Here is a 21,135-nt window from a genome sequence, read left to right on the forward strand (position 1 = left end):
AGTTATTTTTGGATTGAGAAAGCAATGTATCTGATCACTCAGAAACATACAACATTCTGGTGAAAAGATGACTGATCTCTGCTATTATAATCATAATGTAATACGGTTAAATAATAAGTCATAATTATTTTGCATTTAATTTTCCCTTAGAATAATCTGGAATATCTAAGGAAGTCATCTAAGTACAGGGGTATACAGGACATACTATTTCTAAAAAGTTATATCTAAATTAAATTGACATGAAGTGAAATATGCTATTTAACTTGTACTTAAGTGGGACCTATTAGGAATCCTGTGTAAAGCGAAAAGATCTTTTGAAATACAAATATCATCTTCTAATGTTTTTATAATTCCACACTTAAAAAAATCTAGCATACTTAAACTGATGCATATTTCTACTTATGGAAAAGAACTTGCCAAAGCAAGAAAGATAAAATGAGGATGGTAAGATATAATCCAATCTGTTAAGCTGCGGTTTAGAATAATTTCTTTCAAGGACTAGAGGCATTCTGGAAATATTATGAAATCCACAGGAAAGAAGAAATAGGACTTTTTGAGCCTAGATTAGATTTAATGTGGTGACATGTTTCAAAGTTGTACCATTAGGAAACAGCAGGCCAAATAAATGAGATATTGCTCAGTCAAAACTTCAGTTTTTCTAGTGTCCATGTACCTAAGGCAAGCTTCTCCTTCCCTAGCACTGGAGGAGAAGTTGGTACGTAATTTGTTAGGAGTTTATGTGATATATAGCCCATCCCAAAGGTGGACATAAGAGTATATATCATTTATGGTAGTCAGGCTCATCAATATCTCATTTCACTTAATAAAGCACTGAAGCTGATGAATACAAACTATTCAAGCTGGTTATTAGAAAACACTGACCGACTGTAGTAGCTCATAGCCTGTAATCCCAGCACTGTGGGAGGGCGAGACAGGTGGATTACTTGAGGTCAGGAGTTCAGGACTACCCTGGCCAAGTGAAACCCTGTCTCTGCTAAAAATACAAAAATTAGCTGGGCATTGTGGCATACACCTGTAATCCCAGCTACTCGGGAGGCTGAGGCACAAGAACTGCTTGAACCCCGGGAGGCGGAGGTTGCAGTGAGTCAAGCCCATGCCACTGCACTCCAGCCTGGGTGACAGAGCGAGACTCCCACTCAAACAAACAAACAAACAAACAAACAAACACAAAAAACACTTAAACGAGGTATGGCATATTTCAAGAAAAACAATGCTATTAGTGTGTGAAAATAAGCCTTAATAAAAATTAAGCAACAGGATGTTTTGTACTTTGTGGAGGTTTATGAGAAGATGCATATTACACAGTTAGTGAAATTATGTTTTTGGGAGCTTGGGAAAAGGAAAGTGAATTCTTATTTCAGACACCTTTTAGGATAAATCCCCCTTTAAAAATAAAGGATAGTATGAATATCCATGAATGATATATTTTCCTTATCCTCATAAGGTATGGCTAATGTTAGCATAGCTGCTTCAGTCATTCAGGATAAAATCAACTATTTTTAAGCAGTGGATTCTTGTAAAATTACATATAGGCATTTAAGGCACCTAAGAACAAAGCAAAAAACTCAAAACTTAATATATTCTCTAACTTTGCTTTTCTACTAGAAGGAAATATGTATGGGAAATAACTTCTTGATTTGTAAATTAATTACTTTGGAGGATGATGAATGCATTATGTGGGTACACCAAGCAAAACTTCTTTTTGCTATTTGTTTTATAGGTACCAGAATATAAGATTAATTCTCAGCATGTGTAGTCATTTAAATAAAAACATATTAAGCAATTTTGTTAATTTTCACAGAACAGAATGATGGATGAAAGTATGTCACAGGTGTATATCTACCAACAAGAAAACAACTAGATATGTTACATAATATGACATGAGCTTGTTAAGATCATTAAATTAAAAAAAAAATTTTTTTTATTAAAAAGTTCTGGCTGGGTGTGGTGGCTTACTTAGTTCAGGATTTCGAGACCAGCCTGGGCAACATGGTGAGACCTTGTCTCTACAAAAAATATAAAAATTAGCTGAGTGTGGTGGCATGTGCTGGTAGTCTCAGCTTATTCAGGAGGCTGAGGTGGAGAACTGCTTGAACTTGGAAGATGGAGGTTGCAGTGAGCTGTGGTTGTGCCACTGCACTCCAGCATGGGCAACAAAGTGAGACTGTCTCCAAAAAAAAAAAAAGGTCCACCTTCTTTGTCAACATATCATTCACAACAGAATTTATTTCATATAAAACGTTTTAGTGTGAGGTGAGGTCCTGTACAATATATTGTGACATATACTATCTGACAAAACTTGTGCTGGGCAAAAAATGAAAAAGCAGATAATTTTCTAGGTTGACAACTTCCATGGTCATAATAGTCTAGTCCAGTTGAAACACAGTGTAGTTACCATCTATAAAACCTTGCGCTTAATAATCTTAAGTTCCTATAAGTCTATTTGATTTCAATAACCATTAATTTCTAATTTCTTCACTATATTGCTATATAATTCAAACAGATTCCATTTCTGGAATGATAAAGAACGAACATGAGTGTGACCCACAAATTAAAGGCTGAGATAATATAAAAAATCCTTGAGGAATTTACCTAGGGGTAGGAAATTCAACAATGGGATGGTTGTTAATACGCTCTGAAATTAGAAGTTGAAAACGGAATTGAGTAACTTTAAGCTGTGTTGAAAGATTTGTAGAACCACATTGTAAAATAACATTATTAACCATTGACTTGAAAATAAACATAAAATTTACCAATGACATTAAGTATAAAATTGCTTAATATAGTCTTGAATTGTTTTAGAAAATTATAATGATCAGGGAGGAAAAATAGATAACTCTATACCAGAAACTCATGGCAATAAGTCAAACAGACTCTGATTTCTTTGTCTAATGCCAAAGAAATGACAGACACTATTTCGGTGTATGCATATTTTGTAAGAAAAAAGTCTGCTACATTTCTTTTAAAATGATGTATTGAGCACACATTTATATAGAAATACAATAAACGATTACCTCTACTTCTATGAGTCATTTTTTACCAAGACGTTTCCTTTTCTTAGAACCAAAGTTTGAGCAAACTGTTATGTCTGGCATGTTGCGTAATGAGTCCTATCAGGCCCAGGGTTCCCTTAATCACATTCAAGTACCATTTGGAAGTACTTCATCTCTGACAAAGTTTAGTGTGCATGTGTGCACATGCGTAAGTGTTTTCAACTTCAGAAAATGAGCATTGAAGAGGGATACTGAATAACCCTAAGAGCTTATTAACCAGTGCTCCTTGTCATTTCCTTAAAGGAACACGGCAAGCTGAAGAGCTTCTGTAAGGATGAGTGGAGATAAAGATGCGGAACATATTGTGTGTAAGAGGAACAGTGTGCTTATTTGTCAGCTCCCAAACGACAGGCTGCTTGCTCTGTACTACTGTTACTAAAAATACCATGCTTGGCATGGTAGAAGCAAAAAAAAAAAAAAAAAAAAAAAAAAAAAAAATCTGTAGTCTTGAGTTTGGAAAGAATTCAGTGAGGTAAAAATGTAACTGGGATCTTTCCCCTTCCACTAGCTTTATACTTCCCCTGCTTTCCCTTAGAAATTTGTTTTTCCTTAGGTAGACTAAAAACTCAGGGGCTAATTTATTTAACCCCTTCCATGGTTTTCCATAGTCTGGGTATAGCAAATAAATACCAAGTAAACTTGTCAGTAATTACAAATACAGAGGAAGCAAATCAAGTAAGTAGAAGGCATATTTTGATTTTCTTGCATTCCTTAAGCTGGCATGCATTGTTCAAAACACACTTTTTGGAGATAGTTCTATATTTTACTATGGGTTTTTCAAAAAATTGGCATTGTCAAGTTCAAAGATGGTGAACAAGTTAAAAATATAGACATTATATCAGATTCTCTGATGGTTACAATGAAACATGCACTTCATACTCTTAATCTGGCTCAATACCATTGTTATCAGCAATTGTTTATGCCACAGTGGACAGCTTTCTAAATCTCCTTCAGTTAATGTATATTTACATTTCATCTATGTCAAAGGATAGGCAGATAATCAGGTAAAATAAATTACACAAATATGCAAGAGCCTGAAATCAAAGTAGAGAAGGAGAAAAGCAGGATGACTTTTATTTTTTTGCTTAATATTTACATAACTTTAAAACCTTCCTGTCCTTTTTCCTTTTTTCCTTTTCTTTCTCAACCAACGTTTATTGAGCACCACCATGTACAAGGCAACAAGCTAGCTGGAGATTCAAGTAATCTTTATCCTTAAGAACGTGCTGCAAAGGAGCTGAAAGGTGCTGAAAGCACACTTAAAGAGAGACTTTAGCGGACAAGGAAAGGCTTTGAGGAGAAGGTACTGCTCCAGTCAAATTTAAAAGGCAGGTTAGAGTTAGATGGGAAATTAGAGTCCTAGGAGAAGAAGACAAACAGTAAATGCAAAGCCAAAGAGTGGTAACAGTCTGGGTTGTTTGGTATGAATGGTGATTATGGTTTGTGCAAGGAAATAGTCAAAGATAAGGATGGAGAAGTTGCCAGAGGCAGAATCTGTAGGGCTTCAATTCTGAAGGCAATGGTGAAGTGATGAAGGCTTTTAGTCACAGAAAGTGACATGATTAGGTTTTCCCCCTGAAAATACTTCTCTGGCTATAAGGACATCATTCCTGCGTGCGAATAAAGGGCTGGGCAACACTGGAAGCAGGGAGACCAATTAGGAGGCCAGTACAACAATCTAGGCAAGTAAAGATGAGCTCCCATCCCCCAAACAGGCAAAGTCAGAGGCTTTGTTACTTCCATGTGTGATCACTTCTGTGATTCTTTTACATAAATTTCCCAAAACTTTCAATATTTTTACTCTTTCAAAATAAAATCTTATCCTGGATATGTAGGAAAATTCATACAGGATCTACCAAAAAGTTGTTGCTCTGTTGCTGATATCATTTGTCTCCTAGTCTCTCTCCACAAGGAACCAGGTGTTAAACAAAGATACGGTGAGAAATTGGATGTGAATCATGAGAAAAAGGGAGGTATCAAAGATGGATGGATGAATGGATGGACAGACATACCAATGTGATAAGTAATTACTAAGCTACAGGTATAATTTTAGGTACCAGGTCCAGGTCCACTAATACTCTTTTTTTTTTTTTTTGTAATTCCAGGATCCCACTTGCATTCAGTTGCTAAATCTCTACAGGTCTCCTCTAGTCTATAACAATTTCTCAGCTTTTCCTTGTCTTTTATGTATGACTTTGATATTTCTAAAGAGTACTAATCAGTTATTTTATAGAACGTTTCTCAATATGGGTTTCTCTGAAGTTTTTTCATGATAGAAGTTATGCATTTTTGGCAAGACTGCTACAAAAATAATGTCTGCTTCTCAGTGCATTTTACCAAGTGGTTCATGATGCTGATATGTCTTATATACTGGTGCTTTTTACCTTGACTATTTTGTCAAGTTGGTGTCTGTCAGGTTTCTTCAATATAAAATTTTACCTTATCCTTTGTAAGTACCTTGCTCAAATTTCTACCCATTAAGTAACTTTGAGGAATCTCGTCTGCAACATTTATTACTGTGTTATCTGCCTGATAGCAATTCTCTATTTTCCTCTTTCCTTCTACATTTATTAATTCATTAATTTATTTATTACAATAGTATGAACTCATAGATATTTATTTTATTTTAGGGGTTAAAAACCAGTATTATTTTCTTGCTCTAATTGTTTTATCTTTGGTCATCAAGAGCTATTTCAGGCTGGCTCCTGTGGGTTTTTTGACATGTCCCCATTCATGTTTCTTTAAATGTTTCCTTACTTTTTGGCACATGATGTCCAGTCTTGTTTTATATTTTCCCTCTTTTGGGTCTGGAATCAAGCAATCAAACACTTCTTCTGGAAGCCCTGGTTTCTTTTATTGGAAAACTGAGCTCAGAGACCAAGAACTGGCACTGGAATGCCATTGTTACAGGGGTGTCATTGCTTTAGGCCAGGGAGAGGATTTATTTTTGACACGGAGTCTTGCTCTATCGCCTAGGCTGGAGTGCAATGGTGTGATCTCGGCTCACAGCAACCTTGGCCTCCTGGGTTCAAGTGATACTCCTGCCTAGCCTCCTGAGTAGCTGGGATTACAGGCGCCCGCCACCATGCCTGGCTAGTTTTTGTATTTTTCAGTAGAGATGGGGTTTCACCATGTTGGTCAGGCTGGTCTCGAACTCCTGACCTCAGGTGATCCACCTGCCTCGGCCTCCCAAAGTGCTGGGATTACAGGCATAAGCCATCATGCCCGGTCTGGGGAGAGGATATTTTAAAGATAGGTTGGTCAGGGAAAGCCTTTCTGAGAAGGTCATTCAAGCAGAGACTTAAAAAAAGTGAAGTACAGAACAATGCAAGGAACACTACTGGTACTAGTATTACTGTACTAGAGGGTACAGTAGGTGCAAGTCGCTGAAGTAAGAACATGGTTGGCAAGCAACAGCAAGATGACAAAGGTGGTTGCACCTTGGTGGGCTGGGGAAAAGTGGTAGGGAATAAGTTCTGAGAGTAGACAGGACAGTAAATAGTACGGATTTTAATGAGAAGCCACTGGAGTGTTCTGAGCAGGGGAGTAGCATAATCTAATTTACTTCATGATAAAGGATTACTTTGAATGCTGTATGGCAAGTAAGTATGGGCAGACAAGTTAGGAGGCTACTGTAGCAGACTTTGTGAGAAGCTGATGATAGCAAGATATGATGGGGATTAGGCTCATGATTGTAGCAGCAGAGGTGGTAAGAAGTGGCTACATTTGGGACATGTGTGCATTTACACAGAAATATTTCAAATATCTAGAAAACTCAGAAAATAACATTAATTGATGCACCCATGTACTAATCACTAAACTCACTGCCTTCTAACATTTGGTCACACTTGCTTTGGAATAAAAGAAGAGCGAAGGTTCCTGTGTATCTCTCCACCACTCCATACCTCTCTAGAGGAAAGCACTGAAATAAATTTGACATTTATTTTTCTTATGGACAGTTTTGAATCACTACTAGATATATGTATATACATAATGTATAATGTTATTTTACATATTTAAAATTTCATAAATTTCATACAAATGCAATCATAATGCATGTATCATTTTGTAACTTATCTCATATTTTTCTGTCTCATAAAAAATGCTATATTCAACATTCTTTTACTTTTCCTCTTATTTATGTGCTGAAGTTGTTCTAGGGTGTGTATCCACAAGTGCAATTTCCTGGTCAAAAAACATCCATGGTATCCATATTACAAGTTATTGCCAACTTTTTCTGAGAAGCAGTTGTAACCATTTATATAACCATCAGTAGAGTATGAAAATTCCTGTTTCTCTTAACCTCTCTGCCAACTTACTTGACTGTTAGACTTTAGAAAATGTACCAGTTTGATGGATATGACATGATAGTTATTTTAATTTGCACTGTCCCAGGCAGAGGGAATAGCAGTATCAAGGCCCTGATGAGGTAGCTTGCTGGGTGAATCCAGGAATAGTGAGGAGGCCGGCATATCTGAAGAAAAGTAAGTAGAGGAGATGAAGAAAGACATAAAGTAGAGGGCAAAATGACGTAAGTCTTGTAAGTCACTATAAAGACTTCAGCTTTTCTATGGAGTGATTTGGAAAGTTACTGCAGATCTTTTTTGGTAAGCAGACCACATGACTTGATAAACAATCATTAGCTCTTATTATTATATTTTCTAGTTAGGTATAGTAAGACTGCTAAACATAGTGTATTAATTCAATGGTGCTAGTAATAGCTCATACTTATGTACTTACAGCGCAGCAGGTACTTTACATTGGTTAATCTTCTCGATCACCCTTTTACAGATGAGCAAACTGTAATATAGATAGTTAAGTAATGGCCAAGGTTAGTTACAGGAATAGCAAGTTGTAGGTCTGAGGTCGTGAATCTGGCAACCTTGTTGAATTCTGTTTGTAGATTCTCTTGGCTATAGATAGGGACAGTTTGGTCTTGTTCTTTCCAGTTCTTATGATATTTGCTTCTTCCCCATTAGGGAGTTATTAAAATGGTTAGCACCTCTAGTAAAAATGTAAAATAGACCTGGAGAGAGTAGACATTCTTACTCCCGACTTTAGTTGAAATATTTCCAAAATTTTATCATTAAGAAAAATATATTCTCTTTGTTCTTGATGGTGACTAAGAAAAATACATTTTCTTTGTTCCTGATGGTGACCCTTTATGAGGATAGGAATTTTTCTTCTATGCTGTTTCCTAGGAAATTTGTTTTTTAAAATTACTAAGAATGAGTGCTAAGTTATATCAAGTATATTTCTACATTGTGATGTTGAATCATTCCTGTTTTTGTGAGAAACTTTATCTAGTAGTAGCAATAGTAGTAGTAGTGTGTGTGTGTGTGTGTGAATAAACTGCCAAATTCCACCTGACACTGTTCTATTTAGATTTTGTTTTTCTATCTGCAATAGTGACACTGATGTACAGTTTCCTTTTCCTGTATTATCCCTATCTAGTTTTGATAATACTAGTTTTACAAAATTAGTTGAATAGCTTTTTCCCCTCAGTTTTCTTACACAACTTTTACAAGAGGGATTACATGAAATTGTAATAAAGTTATCTAGATTTTGTACCTTTTTTGTGGGGAAGATTTTTGATAGACCTGTCATATTGTAAAGGGTAGAGTTGACAGGACTTGTTAGACTGGAGGTGAGAAGTCAATGAGAGGATGACTTCTAGGTTAGTGGTTTATGTGGTTGGCATTTTTAGGTACCAGGCATTGAGACAGGGAACATTAGAGTAGGAGATGGGTGAAAGGCGATTAATTAAGTTTTAGACATGTTTAGGTTTCTTTGGAATCATCAAATGGTGATGTCCAGGTTGTTGTTGGGGTTTAGAAGAGAGGGTATGCTGGAGACAGAGCCTCAGGTCCGTGGTTCATTGATTCACCTCATTTCATTCATTCAAAAAATATTTATTGAGTGTCTACTCAATGTCAAACTCTGAGTATGCTTTCTTTTTCCTCGTCCTCCCAGTTCAGCCTTTCTGAAAGGGATGAAGCCATTTTTTCACCCTATATGGTATTAATGGCAACTGTGTTTCCTGTGTATCTCTTGTCTGACAGTAAAGTTTTGGGTCCCTCTTCCTCTCCCAGATTTTTCAGAAAGTAGAGTTGGGAGAGGACACATGGTTGAAGAGGGTTGGAAAGAAGATTGTACATTTTGTTTGAAATTAGTTTTTAAGTTGGAAAAGTGCTGGATATATGCAGAGGCTTGATGCATGAAATAAATTAAACCCTTGAAAGAACTTTAGGCTTTGTTCTTGGCTACGGCCATAGTCAGCTTTACAGGGAAATAGGTGCTGAGGTCAATTTCTACCAGTGAACTTGTTAGAAAGTCATCATTAAAAACGCACATATTAATTTGAGTTGAGGGAGGGTTTAGAATGTGTATTTTATGTAATTATCTAGGACTTAATCCTCTGGCAAATGAAATAAGTTTAGGACTTGGTGATATCCTAGGTTCTTTCAGACTTTAACATTGTATAATCTATATGCAAAGATACTGAAACTGAGGTATTAAATACTGGAGCCTGAAGAATTCTTGTCTGTGGAGGTTAATAAAAGGAATGTTCCTTCTGTACATTTCATTTAAATGCATGTCTGCCTATAGGCTGGAGAAGGGAAAGGTGAATCATGAATAGAATACAGTGAACTAAGCCTGGACATGGAGCTGAACAGTTAGGGAGATTACAGGAAATAATGACAAAAGCCTGAATTTCACCACATAAGACATTTAAAAGAGCCCTGTAGGAAACATGCTATCAGGAAGATATTCTGGCTGGAAGGAGAAATCAGAAATTACACATTTCTTACTCTTTCAGGGCTCTGAGGAATTGGGTAGACAGCAGAACATGTAAAATAAAAACAAAAACAATTAAAAACACAACACTTTTTATGGAAGAAAACTTTTGTGGAAGTGAACCAAGCAACAGGACAAGGACAACATGTCACATCCATCTAGGTCACATTGTACCTTCAGGCAAGACAATCAAGGACTCCGAAAACCTTTGACTGCATCCCAGGTAGCCTGAGGGAAAGACCACTATGACAGGGAAGAGAGATGGTTTTTACTGTGAATGAGTTAACCATGTACTAAAAAGAAAGTAGTTACTTTTCCTAAAGGCTTCGGTGTTCTGAAAAACCTCAAGAAGTTTCTCCAGAGTCTAGAAAAAGCCTCACCACAAAGCTTCAGAGCTATGCTACCTGCACTGAGGCTGATCATCACCAATCTGTATTCTCTTCTTTGGGGTGATATTCTGCCAGCAATGAAGTTGGAAGAATAACTACCAAGCAAACCATATGCTTCCAGGAAGTACTTCCATCAACATCATAAAAGTCATAAAGGTTCCGAGATGTTGACAGGGAATAAAGTTGCTTAAATGGCTCTGAGCATGTTCAAGAAATGCATCTATTTAGTTTTATTTTCTAGTTACAGGAATTACTATGTGGTTATATTTATGTATTTATTTATTTATTTTTTTAGTATTTCTCCCTGCTCCTTTTCTCCCACAGTTCCCTTCTTTTTACCTACATTCCACAGAGACCTAATTTAAATACAAGGAAAAGCCTTTAAATTCCAATGATATAGAATACATAGAAGTTAAAAAAATCTATGTTTTAAAGATCATGGGTTAGAATTAGAAATCACTGACTGAGGAAGTAATTTGGAGTAACAGTTGTATGAATATGTGTAAAAGACTTAGGGTCCAAGTTGCTGGGGGAAATACCACTTAGAAAAGTCAATGTGACTGTATAGGGCCATATGTAACAGCTGCATCTTTAATCAGTTTTTTCTTACTCTCTATAACTAATCTGTGTTCAAATTTTCTTATCTGTTGAAAGGGACTTTTACGCATCTCTTTCCTTCCCCACTTTTACTAGAGTTTTCTGATGCTTTCATAAACTCACACTTAAGATAACTGCATCCCTGACTCTTCTCTGCCTCCATGAATATGTCCTGTACATTTCTTCTACAGTAGTGTTTACTAAATGCTGTTTTTTAGCATACCACCCAGAACCTACAGTGCTTCTCTATATCCTCTATGGCTTTCAAGGCATTCCATAAGTCATCCTTATCTCAGTTATTTTCCCCAATACAAACTTTCTTCTCTCAGGCCAGATTCTATACTGTTTCTAAGTATGCAACCGGCATTCATATCTTCTTGCTTTTACTTATGCTTTTCTTTATCAGGAAGATCTTCCTCTTTTAGTAGCCTTATACTAATGAACTTAATTATATCATACTTCAAAGTTTGGCCACATCCTAGCACTGTCCTTATTCTAGACCTAAATACCTTGACTTGCTGAGCTATAATCACAGACTATTCTGCAAAATTTTACTTTACTTGGCACAGATGGGGTCTTGCTAGGTCCACCAGGCTGGTCTTGAATGGCTGGTCTTGAACTCCTGGTCTCAAGTGATCCTCCCACCTCGGCCTCCCAAAGTGCTGTGGTTATAGGTGTGAGCCACTGCACCTGCCCTCTGCACAATTTTGTTTCATATCTACTAGCCTTTTCTGTCTTATTATAATATAAGCTCACCGAAGGTAGAAGAGACAGTCGGATATATAGGGAAAAAAGACACCAATAATAGTCACAGTTTAGTGTTCATTAAAGTAAATATCAACTAGAAATCTATGCTATAAGATCTTGGTTTATGACCAGGTGTGGTGGCTCACGCCTGTAATTCCAGCACTTTGGGAGGCTGAGGTGGGCAGATCACCTGAGGTCAGGAGTTCAAGACCAGCCTGGTCAACATGGTGAAACCCCGTCTCTACAAAAACTACAAAGATTAGCTGGGCGTGGTGGCAGGAGCCTGTAGTCCCAGCTACTCGGGAGGCTGAGGCAGGAAAATAGCATGAACCTGAGAGGTGGAGGTTGCAGTGAGCTGAGGTCACATCACTGCATTCCAGTTTGGGCGACAGAATGAGATTCCTTCTCAAAAAAAAAAAAAAAAAAAAAAAAAAAAAGAGATCTTGGTTTACTGTGCTGTTAGAGCAATCTATTTAGATGTATAAGAGAAAGACTTAATAACATTAACCACTACTGTGAGGGAACATAACTACGAATCTGCTCACTGCAGAAAAAGGAAACAACTGGAGGATGTTCTAAAATTATCTTCAGCTGCTTATCTCTAAAAGGAACTGTAATCTACAATTGTAAAATATTCTGTTTTGCATATTCTTACAAGAGCTCTTTTTTGGATATAGTCCAAACATAATTTTAAGTAATAGTTTTTCAGCTCTAATATGCTTTGTCTTTTAGAAAAGTTGTTTGGCACTAAACACTAAAAAGGCTTTCATGACTTGACACTAACTTATCTTCCAATTTTACTTTCTACTACCTGGCTCCTAGGTTGCTTGCAGAAATCATTAATCATTTGTTAAATAAGTGAATCTCTGTTGCCACACACTACAGAGCACACTACAAAGAGAAGCAGCCAAGTACAGAGGCTTTGTCCTTGTGACATTTTATTTGGAGTCATATTGAAAACCACTGCTGCTTTTCTCTGACCATGATGATTACTACTGATGTGATGTCTCTCCAGAGTGGTAGACATATTGGCCTTTTCAACGTATCTCAGTTTTGGCTGTCTGAAGGATGACTGCCTATCTCTTTTGGGTGACCACAGGTTACCCAAAGTGAAATTTATATAGGCTATGAAACTAATATATTGTGAGTATCTCAAATGTATTCTACACATTTTATAAAATTCCATCTAGTCCTTTTCCCCTAATTTGGTAACAGAGGGAAATTTACCTTCTTTTATATCACTTAAACCTCTTCCCCTCCACCTTCCCTTCTCCACACTTTATGGTTCTATAGTCTACTTCTATTCCTTTGCTTCCTCTAAGATAGGGATCATCCTTTAAGTTCTTTTAAGCTAATTATATGGAGCCCTCACATCACCCTTCCCTTCCTAACATAGCCTTCACTTGCCCCCAGTTCTCATACTCTCTAATGTCATATTAACTTTTGCTTTCCAAAAGTTAAAACACAAGGACTGTCTGCTTTGCATTAGAGTTAGTACTTGTATTCTCTCTCTTTCCATGTCTTCCCCTATTTGATTGTAAGTTCCTTAGAAAGAGAAGGTTATACCATTTTTATCTTTCTCTCTCCATGCTCATTTTTCCAATTAGGGCTTGCACAGTCATGCTCATTTTTCCAATTAGGGCTTGCACAGTGACTGACACACACACACACACAGAGTCTGGTTAAAATGAATAGCATATATATTTAAAAGTCTGAAAATAAAAGAAAATCTATCATATGCTTCCCCAACTCACTAAAAGTACAAATTTGTTTTATTAAAAGAAATAAAGATAGTCAATTTCAAATTCTGTTTTCCTATTTCACATTTGCTGGCAGTATAGAAACTACTGAAGTTGCTGAAAAGGCACCTTAAACTAAAGCAATACTCTTATATTCTATTCAATTCAACTATGACTAACATTTCAATAATATTAATATCTGCTTATACAAAAGTTAGGAACAGCCTGCCTCTATTATGAAGGCACCATAGACTTAATTGTATCTAAATGATTCAGGATAAAACACACATCAAACTGTTTCACTGAAATCAACTTATGTAGTTGAACAGTTATTGTGTACTATTAAACAGTTGGCACATTTCACATCTTTGGCATGTAAAAGCCAATTGGGTGTAGACTTATGTTGTTTAAATGATGCCAATGTGTACTTCTCACCTTCTTAAATATATCAAAATTCCTTAGGATGCCAAACAAAATCTATCCTCTGGGACTAAAATGTGCCAGCAGTTTAATGGTACATGGAAGCATTACTGGAAAAACTTGAGAGGAGAAAAAAACCCTTTTCCCTGTAACAGTCTAAGGTCTCATAAGTGAAAATGAATTACAGCTCTGGAAATTATCTGATGAACTCTAGGCCTGACAGCAAAACCAGATAATTCAGTACAAATTTTAAAATGATTGCTATATAGTTTTTTCAACTGTATAACCTCTGAGTATAAAACTAGCTTTCTTAAAGCTTCTCTTGGCAACCGTGTTTGCTTATTTGAAGCTTCAGAGCAAAGCATGTCTATGAGTTAAGAGAGAAAAAAATTTCTTGATTTTCATTTTCAGAATTGGAGTGGTGGCAGTAATGCTTAAGGAAATGGGGACTCTATAAGTAAATATTCTGGTAAATAGGTAAATATGTTCTGTACTTAATAAATAAATGGAAAGGTTGACACCAATTGTGGAAATTATGGATTTGCTTGTGGTCTGACAAGCGTGTGCTTGCTTTGTGCTCGAGAGGAGCTTTAGTGTGTAGTAAACATAACCTAAGATATTTGTAGGTAAACATATGGTATATGAATATCACTAATTATTAGTATTTTAAACTTGGTCTTTTAAAACTCATGCATTTCACACTTTTAAAATAATGGCAATATAGCATGAATCTTAATATGAGATTCTCTAAATTAATCATTATTACCAAAATAAAAGTCTGAACTATAAAGAGTACTAGATTCTACTTTAAAGTTTTTCACTATTAATAATCTTACACACCAACAAAAAAGACTGAAAGAAGTATTCTGAACTTATTGTACATGTCAAGGAAACAAATTCCATAGCATGTCTACAAAAATCATACTTGAAATAGCCCTAAGAGAGAACAAATCACAAATAAAAAGTGCTATACAACACAGACCCACAGTGAAGAAAACAATTCCTCTGACATCCGTAATAAATATCAATCTCATACTTTGAAAATGAACATATAAGCAGACTTAGTAAAAGCTGCATTTCAATGTATTATACTCATGTATACTTTCCAGAAATGTTTAGTCTTAGAGAATTTTAATTGTGTCACTACACTTTTATTGGTTTTGTCTTTTTCAATACAAATCTGTCTCATCCTAATATTCCCCATTTGTCATGAGAATGCTGGTGTATGAGATTAAAACAGCTAGATTTATCTTTTAAAAAAATTGTGGTAAAAAACACATAACATGAGATCTACACTCTTTATGACTTTTTTAGGTGTGCAGCATAGTATTGTGAACTACAGGTACAATGCTGTACTTTATAATCATTGAATAGCAACTCCTCATTTTTTCCTCCTTCCAGTTTCTGGTTACTACTATTTTATTTTCTGCTTTGATTAGTTTGACTATTTTAGATACTCATATATGTAGAATCATGCAATATTTGCCTTTCTGTGACTGGCTTATTTCATTTAGCATAATGTCCTCAAGATTCATCCATGCTGCAGAATTTCCTTTTTTTTTTTTTCTTCTTACTCTGTTGCCCAGGCTAGACTACAGTAGCACGATCTCCACTCACTACGACCTTGACCTCCCAGGCTCAGGTTTAAGCAATCCTCCCACCTCTGCCTACCCAGGAGCTGAGACTACAGGCACATTCCACCATGCCCGGCAAACTTTTGTATTTTTTGTAGAGACGGGGTTTTGCCATGTTGCCCAGGCTTGTTTTGAACTTGTAGCCTCAGGCAATCCACCTGCCTCAGCCTCCCAAAGTGCTGGGATTATAGGCGTGGGTCACTACACCTGGCTTTTTTGTTTTTTTATTTTTATTTATTCATTTATTTTTTTGAGACAGGATCTCACTCTGTCCCCCAGGCTGGAGTACAGTGGTGTAAACACAGCTCACTGCAGCCTTGAACACCTGGCCCAAGCAATCTTTCCACCTCAGTCTCCTGAGTAGTTGGGACTACAGGCATACATTGTCATCCCTGGCTAATTATTTATTTATTTTTTTTTTGTAGAGATGGGCTTTTGCTGTGTTGGCCAGAATGATCTCGAACTCCAGGCTCAAGCAATCTTCCTGTCTTGGCCTCCCAAAGTGCTGGAATTACAGGCTTCAGCCACTGTGCCTGGCTGGATTTCCTTCTTTATTAGGGCTGGATAATATTCCATTGTACATATATACCACATTTATCTGTTGATGAACATTCAGGTTCCTCTCACCTCTTGGCTCTTGTGGATAATGCTGCTATGAACATGGCAGTGTAAAATATCTCTTCAAGATCCCGGTTTCAATTCTTTTGCATAAATAGCCAGAAGTGGAATTGCTGCATCATATGTAAATTCTATTTAATTTTTTGAGGAACCTCTATACTGTTTTCCACAGTGGCTATACATTTTACATTTCCATCAATAATGCACAAGAGTTACAATCCTTGTCGACACTTATTTTCCAGGTATGAGGTAATCTTATTGTGATTTTGATTTGCATCTCCTCCTTGATTATTGTGATTCTGAGTTTTTCATAAACGTTTTGGCCACTTGTATGTCTTCTTTGAAGAAATGTCTACTCAAGTCCTTTGACCATTTTTGAATCGGGTTATCTGTTTGTTGCTATTCAGTTATAGGAGTTCTCTAAATATTTCAGATGTTAATCCCTTATCAGATATATGACTTACAGATTTGCAAGTACTTTCTCCCAGTCTGCAGGCCACCTTAATTACTTCCTTTATGGTGCAGAAGCTTTTATTTTTTAATAGTCCTACTTGTTTACTTTTGCTTTTGTTACCTGTGCTTTTCATGTCATATCCAAGATCAACGTCATACAGCTTTTCTCTTACGTTTTCTTCTGGGAGTTTTAAACAGTTTCAGGTCTTATGGTTAAGTCTTTAATCCATTTTGAGTTTATTTTTGTATATGGTGTAAGATAAATATCCAATTTCATTTTTTTTTTTTTTTTTTTTTTTTTTTGCCAGTAGATATCCAGTTTTCCCAACCCCATTTGTTGAAAAGACTATCGTTTCCTCGTTGTGTATTCTTGGCACCTTTGTCAAAAATCAGTCGACCATATAGTTGTGCATTTATTTCTGGGCTGTGTATTCTTTTCTATTGGTCTATATGTATGTCTTTATGCCAGTAGTATACTGTTTTGATTACTGTAGCTTTGTAATATGTTTCAAAATCAGGACATGTGAAGACTCCAGCTTTGTTCTTCTTTCTCATGATTGTATTGGCTAGTTTAGGTCCTTTGTGATTCCATATGAATTTTAGATTTTTCTATTTCTGTAAAAAATACCACTGGGATTCCCACAGGGATTGCATTGAATGTGTAGATTGTTTTGGGTACTATGAACATTTTAACAATATTAAGTCTTCCACTCTATGAACACAGTATTTCTTTCCATTTATTAATGTCTGCTCTAATTTCTTGTAGCAGTGTTTATAGTTTTCAGTGTACAAGTCTTTTGCCTTCTTGGTTTTTTCCTAAGTATTTTATTCATGGTTATGCCTTGGAAATGAAATTGTTTTCTTAATTTTCCTTTTGACTGTTTAGTGCCAGTGTACAGAAATGCAACTAAGTTTTCCATGTTGTCTTTTCAATCCACCAACTTTGCTGAATTTATTTATTAGTTCTAACAGTTTTTTTAAATGGAATCTATAGGGTTTTCTACATATAAGATGTCAACTTAAACAGGGAGCATTTTGCTTCTTCCTTTCTGATATGGATGTCTTTAATTTCTTTCTATTGCCTAGTTGTTCTGGCTAGGGCTTCTGGTACTACATTCAAAAGAAATGGCAAGAATGGGCATCCTTGCCTTGTTCCTGATCTTAGAGGAAAAGTTTTCAGTTTTTCACCATATAGTATGTTAGCTGTGGGCTTTTCATATACGGTCTTTATTATGTTGCTATAATTTCTTTTCATTCCTAGGTTCTGTTTTTATCATGAAAGTGTGCTGACTTTTGTCAAATACTTTTTTAGGGGGCATATATTAAGATGATCATGTGCTTTTTCATTCCTCAATCTGTTAATGTGATGCATCAAATTGAATAATGTTCTTATGTTGAGTAATCCTTGCATCCCAGGGATAAATTCCATTTAGTCATTATACATGATTCTTTTATTGTGTTGTTGAATTTGACTTGCTAGATTTTTTGTTGAAGATTTTTGCATCTATCTTCATCAGAGATAGTGGCCTATAGTTTTATTTTCTTTGGTGTTTTTAATCTGGCTTTGCTATCAGAGTAATGCTGGCCTCATAAAATGAATCCAGATGTGTTTCCTCCTCTTCAAATTTTTGGAAGAGTTTGAGAAGAACTGACATTAATTCTTTTTCAAACGTTTGGTAGAATTCACCAATGAAGCCATCAGGCCCTGAGATTTTCTTTGTTGGAAGGTTTTTAATTACTGCGTCAATATCCTTATTAATTATATTTCTGTTTAGGTTTTAAAATTCTTCATTATTTATCATTCATAGTCTTGGTAGGCTATATACTTCTAGGAATTTATCCATTGTTTTCTACATGATCCAATTTGTGGACTTATAATTGTTCACAGTAGTCTCTTTTAATCCTTTTTACTTCTGTACAGTCAGTTGTAATGTCTCCTCTTTTATTTCTTTTCTTTTCTTTTTTTGAGATGGAGTCTCGCTCTGTTGCCCAGGCAGGAGGGCAGTGGCGTGATCTTGGCTCACTGGAACCTCCGCCTTCCAGGTTTCAGCGATTCTCCCACCTCAGCCTCCCGAGTGGCTGGGATTACAGGTGTATGCCACCACTCCTGGATAGTTTTTTGTATTTTTAGTAGAGACGTGGTTTCAGCATGTTGGCCAGGCTAGTCTTGAACTCCTGACCTCGAGTGATCCACCTGTCTCAGCCTCCCAAAGTGCTGGGATTACAGGCATGAGCCACTGTGCCCATTTTAATATTCGTAAATTTGTTGACTTACTTTGTGACCTAACTTGGGATTTATTCTGAAGAATGTCCTATGTGTGCATGAGAAGAATGTATATTCTGCAGCTGTTGGGTATGGTGTTTTGTATGTCTATTAGATGTATTTGGTCTGTAGTGTTGTTCAAGTCCTCTGTCTCCTTACCAAGCTTCTGCCTGTTCTATCATTTAAAGTGGGATATGAAATCTCCTACTATTATTGTCTTGCTCCATATTTCTCCCTTCAGTTCTGTCACTGTTTGCTTCATCTATTTGGGTGCTCTGATGTTGGGTACATTTATATAACAATTTACAATTATTATATCTTCCTGGTGAATTATCCCTCTTATCATTACATAATGCCTTCTTTGTCTCTTGTGTCAGTTTTTGACAAAAAGTATATTTTGTCTGATGTAAGTATGGCTACTCCTACTCTATTTTTATTTCCATTTGCATGAAATATCTTTTTCCATCCCTCTTCTTTCAGCTTATGTGTCCCCTTAAATCTAAGTGAATCTCTTGTAGACAGCATATAGTTGGATCTTATTTTTAAAACTCATTCAGCTACTCTGTGTCTTTTGCTTAGGCAGTTTAATCTATTTACATTTAAAGTAATTTTGAATAGGGAGGAAGTTACTATTGCCATTTTGCTGTTTTCTGCCTTATCCTCTCTTGCAGTTTTCCTTTGTGTTTTGTTTCTTTTTCATTTTTTTTTTTTTTTTTTTTTTTTTAGTGACATGCTTTGATTCCTTTATCATTTTCTTTTGTATCTTCTAAAGGTATTTTCTTTGTGGTTACCATGGGGCTAACACAAAACATTTTACAGTTATAACAATATATTTCAAGCTGATAACTTCAAGTGCATACAAAAACTATGCTATTATTCCCCCCACCCACTTTATATTATTTATGTCACAAAGTAGATCTTGTTATACTGTGTATCCATTGCATATTTTTATAGTTATAGATACTATACTTTTATCATTTAAATTCTATAGAATTAAAAGTGATTTATATACTACTATTACAGTGTTACGGTATTCTGTATTTGGCTATATATTTACCTTTATCAACAAGTTTTATACTTTCCTGTACTTTTGTGTTACTGTTTCGTGTCTTTTCATTTCAACTTGAAGTACTCCCTTTAGCCTTTCTTGGATGCCAGGTCTAGTGGTGATGAACTCCCACAGCTTTTGAATAACTGGGAGAGTCTTTATTGCTCCATTTTTGAAGAATAGTTTTGCCAGAGATACTATTCTTTGTTGGCATTTTTTTTTTTCATTCAGCACTTAGAATATATTATCCCATTCTCATATTGCCTCCAAAGTTTCTGCTACGAAATTCACTGATAGTCTCATGGAGTTTCCCTTGTTTGTGATGATTCACTTTTGTTTTGTTGTTTCAAAATTTTGTCTTTTATTTCTGACAGTTTGATTATAATGTGTCTTAGTGTTGACTTCTTCGGATTGATCTTACTTGGGATCCATTGGGCTTCTTGAATTTGGATATCCATTTTTAGCCCCAGATTTGGGGAGTTGTTTCCATTATTTCTTTAAATAAGCTTTCTGCCTCCTTTTCTCTCTCTTCTTCACAGACCACACACACACACACACACACACATACACACACACAACACAACCTGCTTAATGGTGTCCCATAAGTCCCCTAGGCTTTCTGTATTCTTTGTTTTTGCTCTCTGACTGAATAATTTCAAATGATCTGTCTTCAAGTTTGTTAATTCTTCCTTCGAACCTTCTAAAGAATTTTTAAAAGTTTAGTTATTGCACTCTTCAGTTCCAAAATTTGTTTGGTTCTTTTCTATTTTCTATTTCTTTGTTGAAATACTCATTTTGTTCACACACAGTTTCTCTGAGTTTGATTAACATATTTATGATGGTTACGTTGAATTCTTCGTCAAGTAATTCACATACCTGTTTTTTAAGGTTTGTTTCTGGAAATTTATTTTGCTCCTTTGATTGGGCTATTTCCCTGTTTCTTCATATTCCTTATAACTTTGTGTCAGTATCCATATATTTAACAAAGTAACCACTTCTCTCAGTTTTTTCAGACTGGCTTTGTACAGAGAAAGACTTTCGCCAATCAGCCTGGTTAGAGGTTCTGGGAGTTTTTCAAGCTTTTTCTCTGGTTGTGTCTTCTCTAAACTTGTGTGTTTAGATTTTTACTTAGATTTGCTGGTTTCTTTTTTTTTTTTTCCCCAGGGGCTTGTAATCTCTTGCTCCCTCTGATTCCTCTGATATACTGAAGGTCCTCTAAAGCAGCAGGACATCACCCAGCTCTTTTTCGTTCTCAGTGACCCCCAGGAATCCAGAATATGCTGGGTCCTGTCAGTGTCCTGTGTCAGGCTAGAAGGAATTCAGTCCCTTGGGCAGCCCCCTAAAATGCTAGAATG

General features: G+C 36.0%; 1 protein-coding gene and 1 long non-coding RNA gene across 6 annotated transcripts in view; one reads left to right on the forward strand and one right to left on the reverse strand.

Moving 5' to 3' along the window:
* Nucleotides 1-21,135, reverse strand: part of ELP4 (elongator acetyltransferase complex subunit 4) — a 266,231-nt gene that overhangs the window by 24,767 nt on the left and 220,329 nt on the right. The window contains exon 10 of one of the 5 annotated variants that reach the window (XM_073017531.1): nt 7,845-7,874. The exons of the other annotated variants lie outside the window; for them this stretch is intronic. Within the exon in view, the coding sequence (XP_072873632.1) occupies nt 7,860-7,874 (15 nt within the window). The 3' untranslated portion in view covers nt 7,845-7,859. Of the gene's footprint in view, nt 1-7,844; nt 7,875-21,135 lie in introns of those variants that run through there. 5 annotated transcript variants of the gene reach the window in all.
* The window catches only part of LOC140712022 (uncharacterized), a 125,665-nt gene that overhangs the window by 9,258 nt on the left and 95,272 nt on the right, over nt 1-21,135 (forward strand). The window lies entirely within an intron of this gene.

The sequence above is a fragment of the Chlorocebus sabaeus genome, chromosome 1, assembly GCF_047675955.1.
Source record: "Chlorocebus sabaeus isolate Y175 chromosome 1, mChlSab1.0.hap1, whole genome shotgun sequence".
In the NCBI taxonomy this organism is placed as follows: Eukaryota; Metazoa; Chordata; class Mammalia; order Primates; family Cercopithecidae; genus Chlorocebus; species Chlorocebus sabaeus.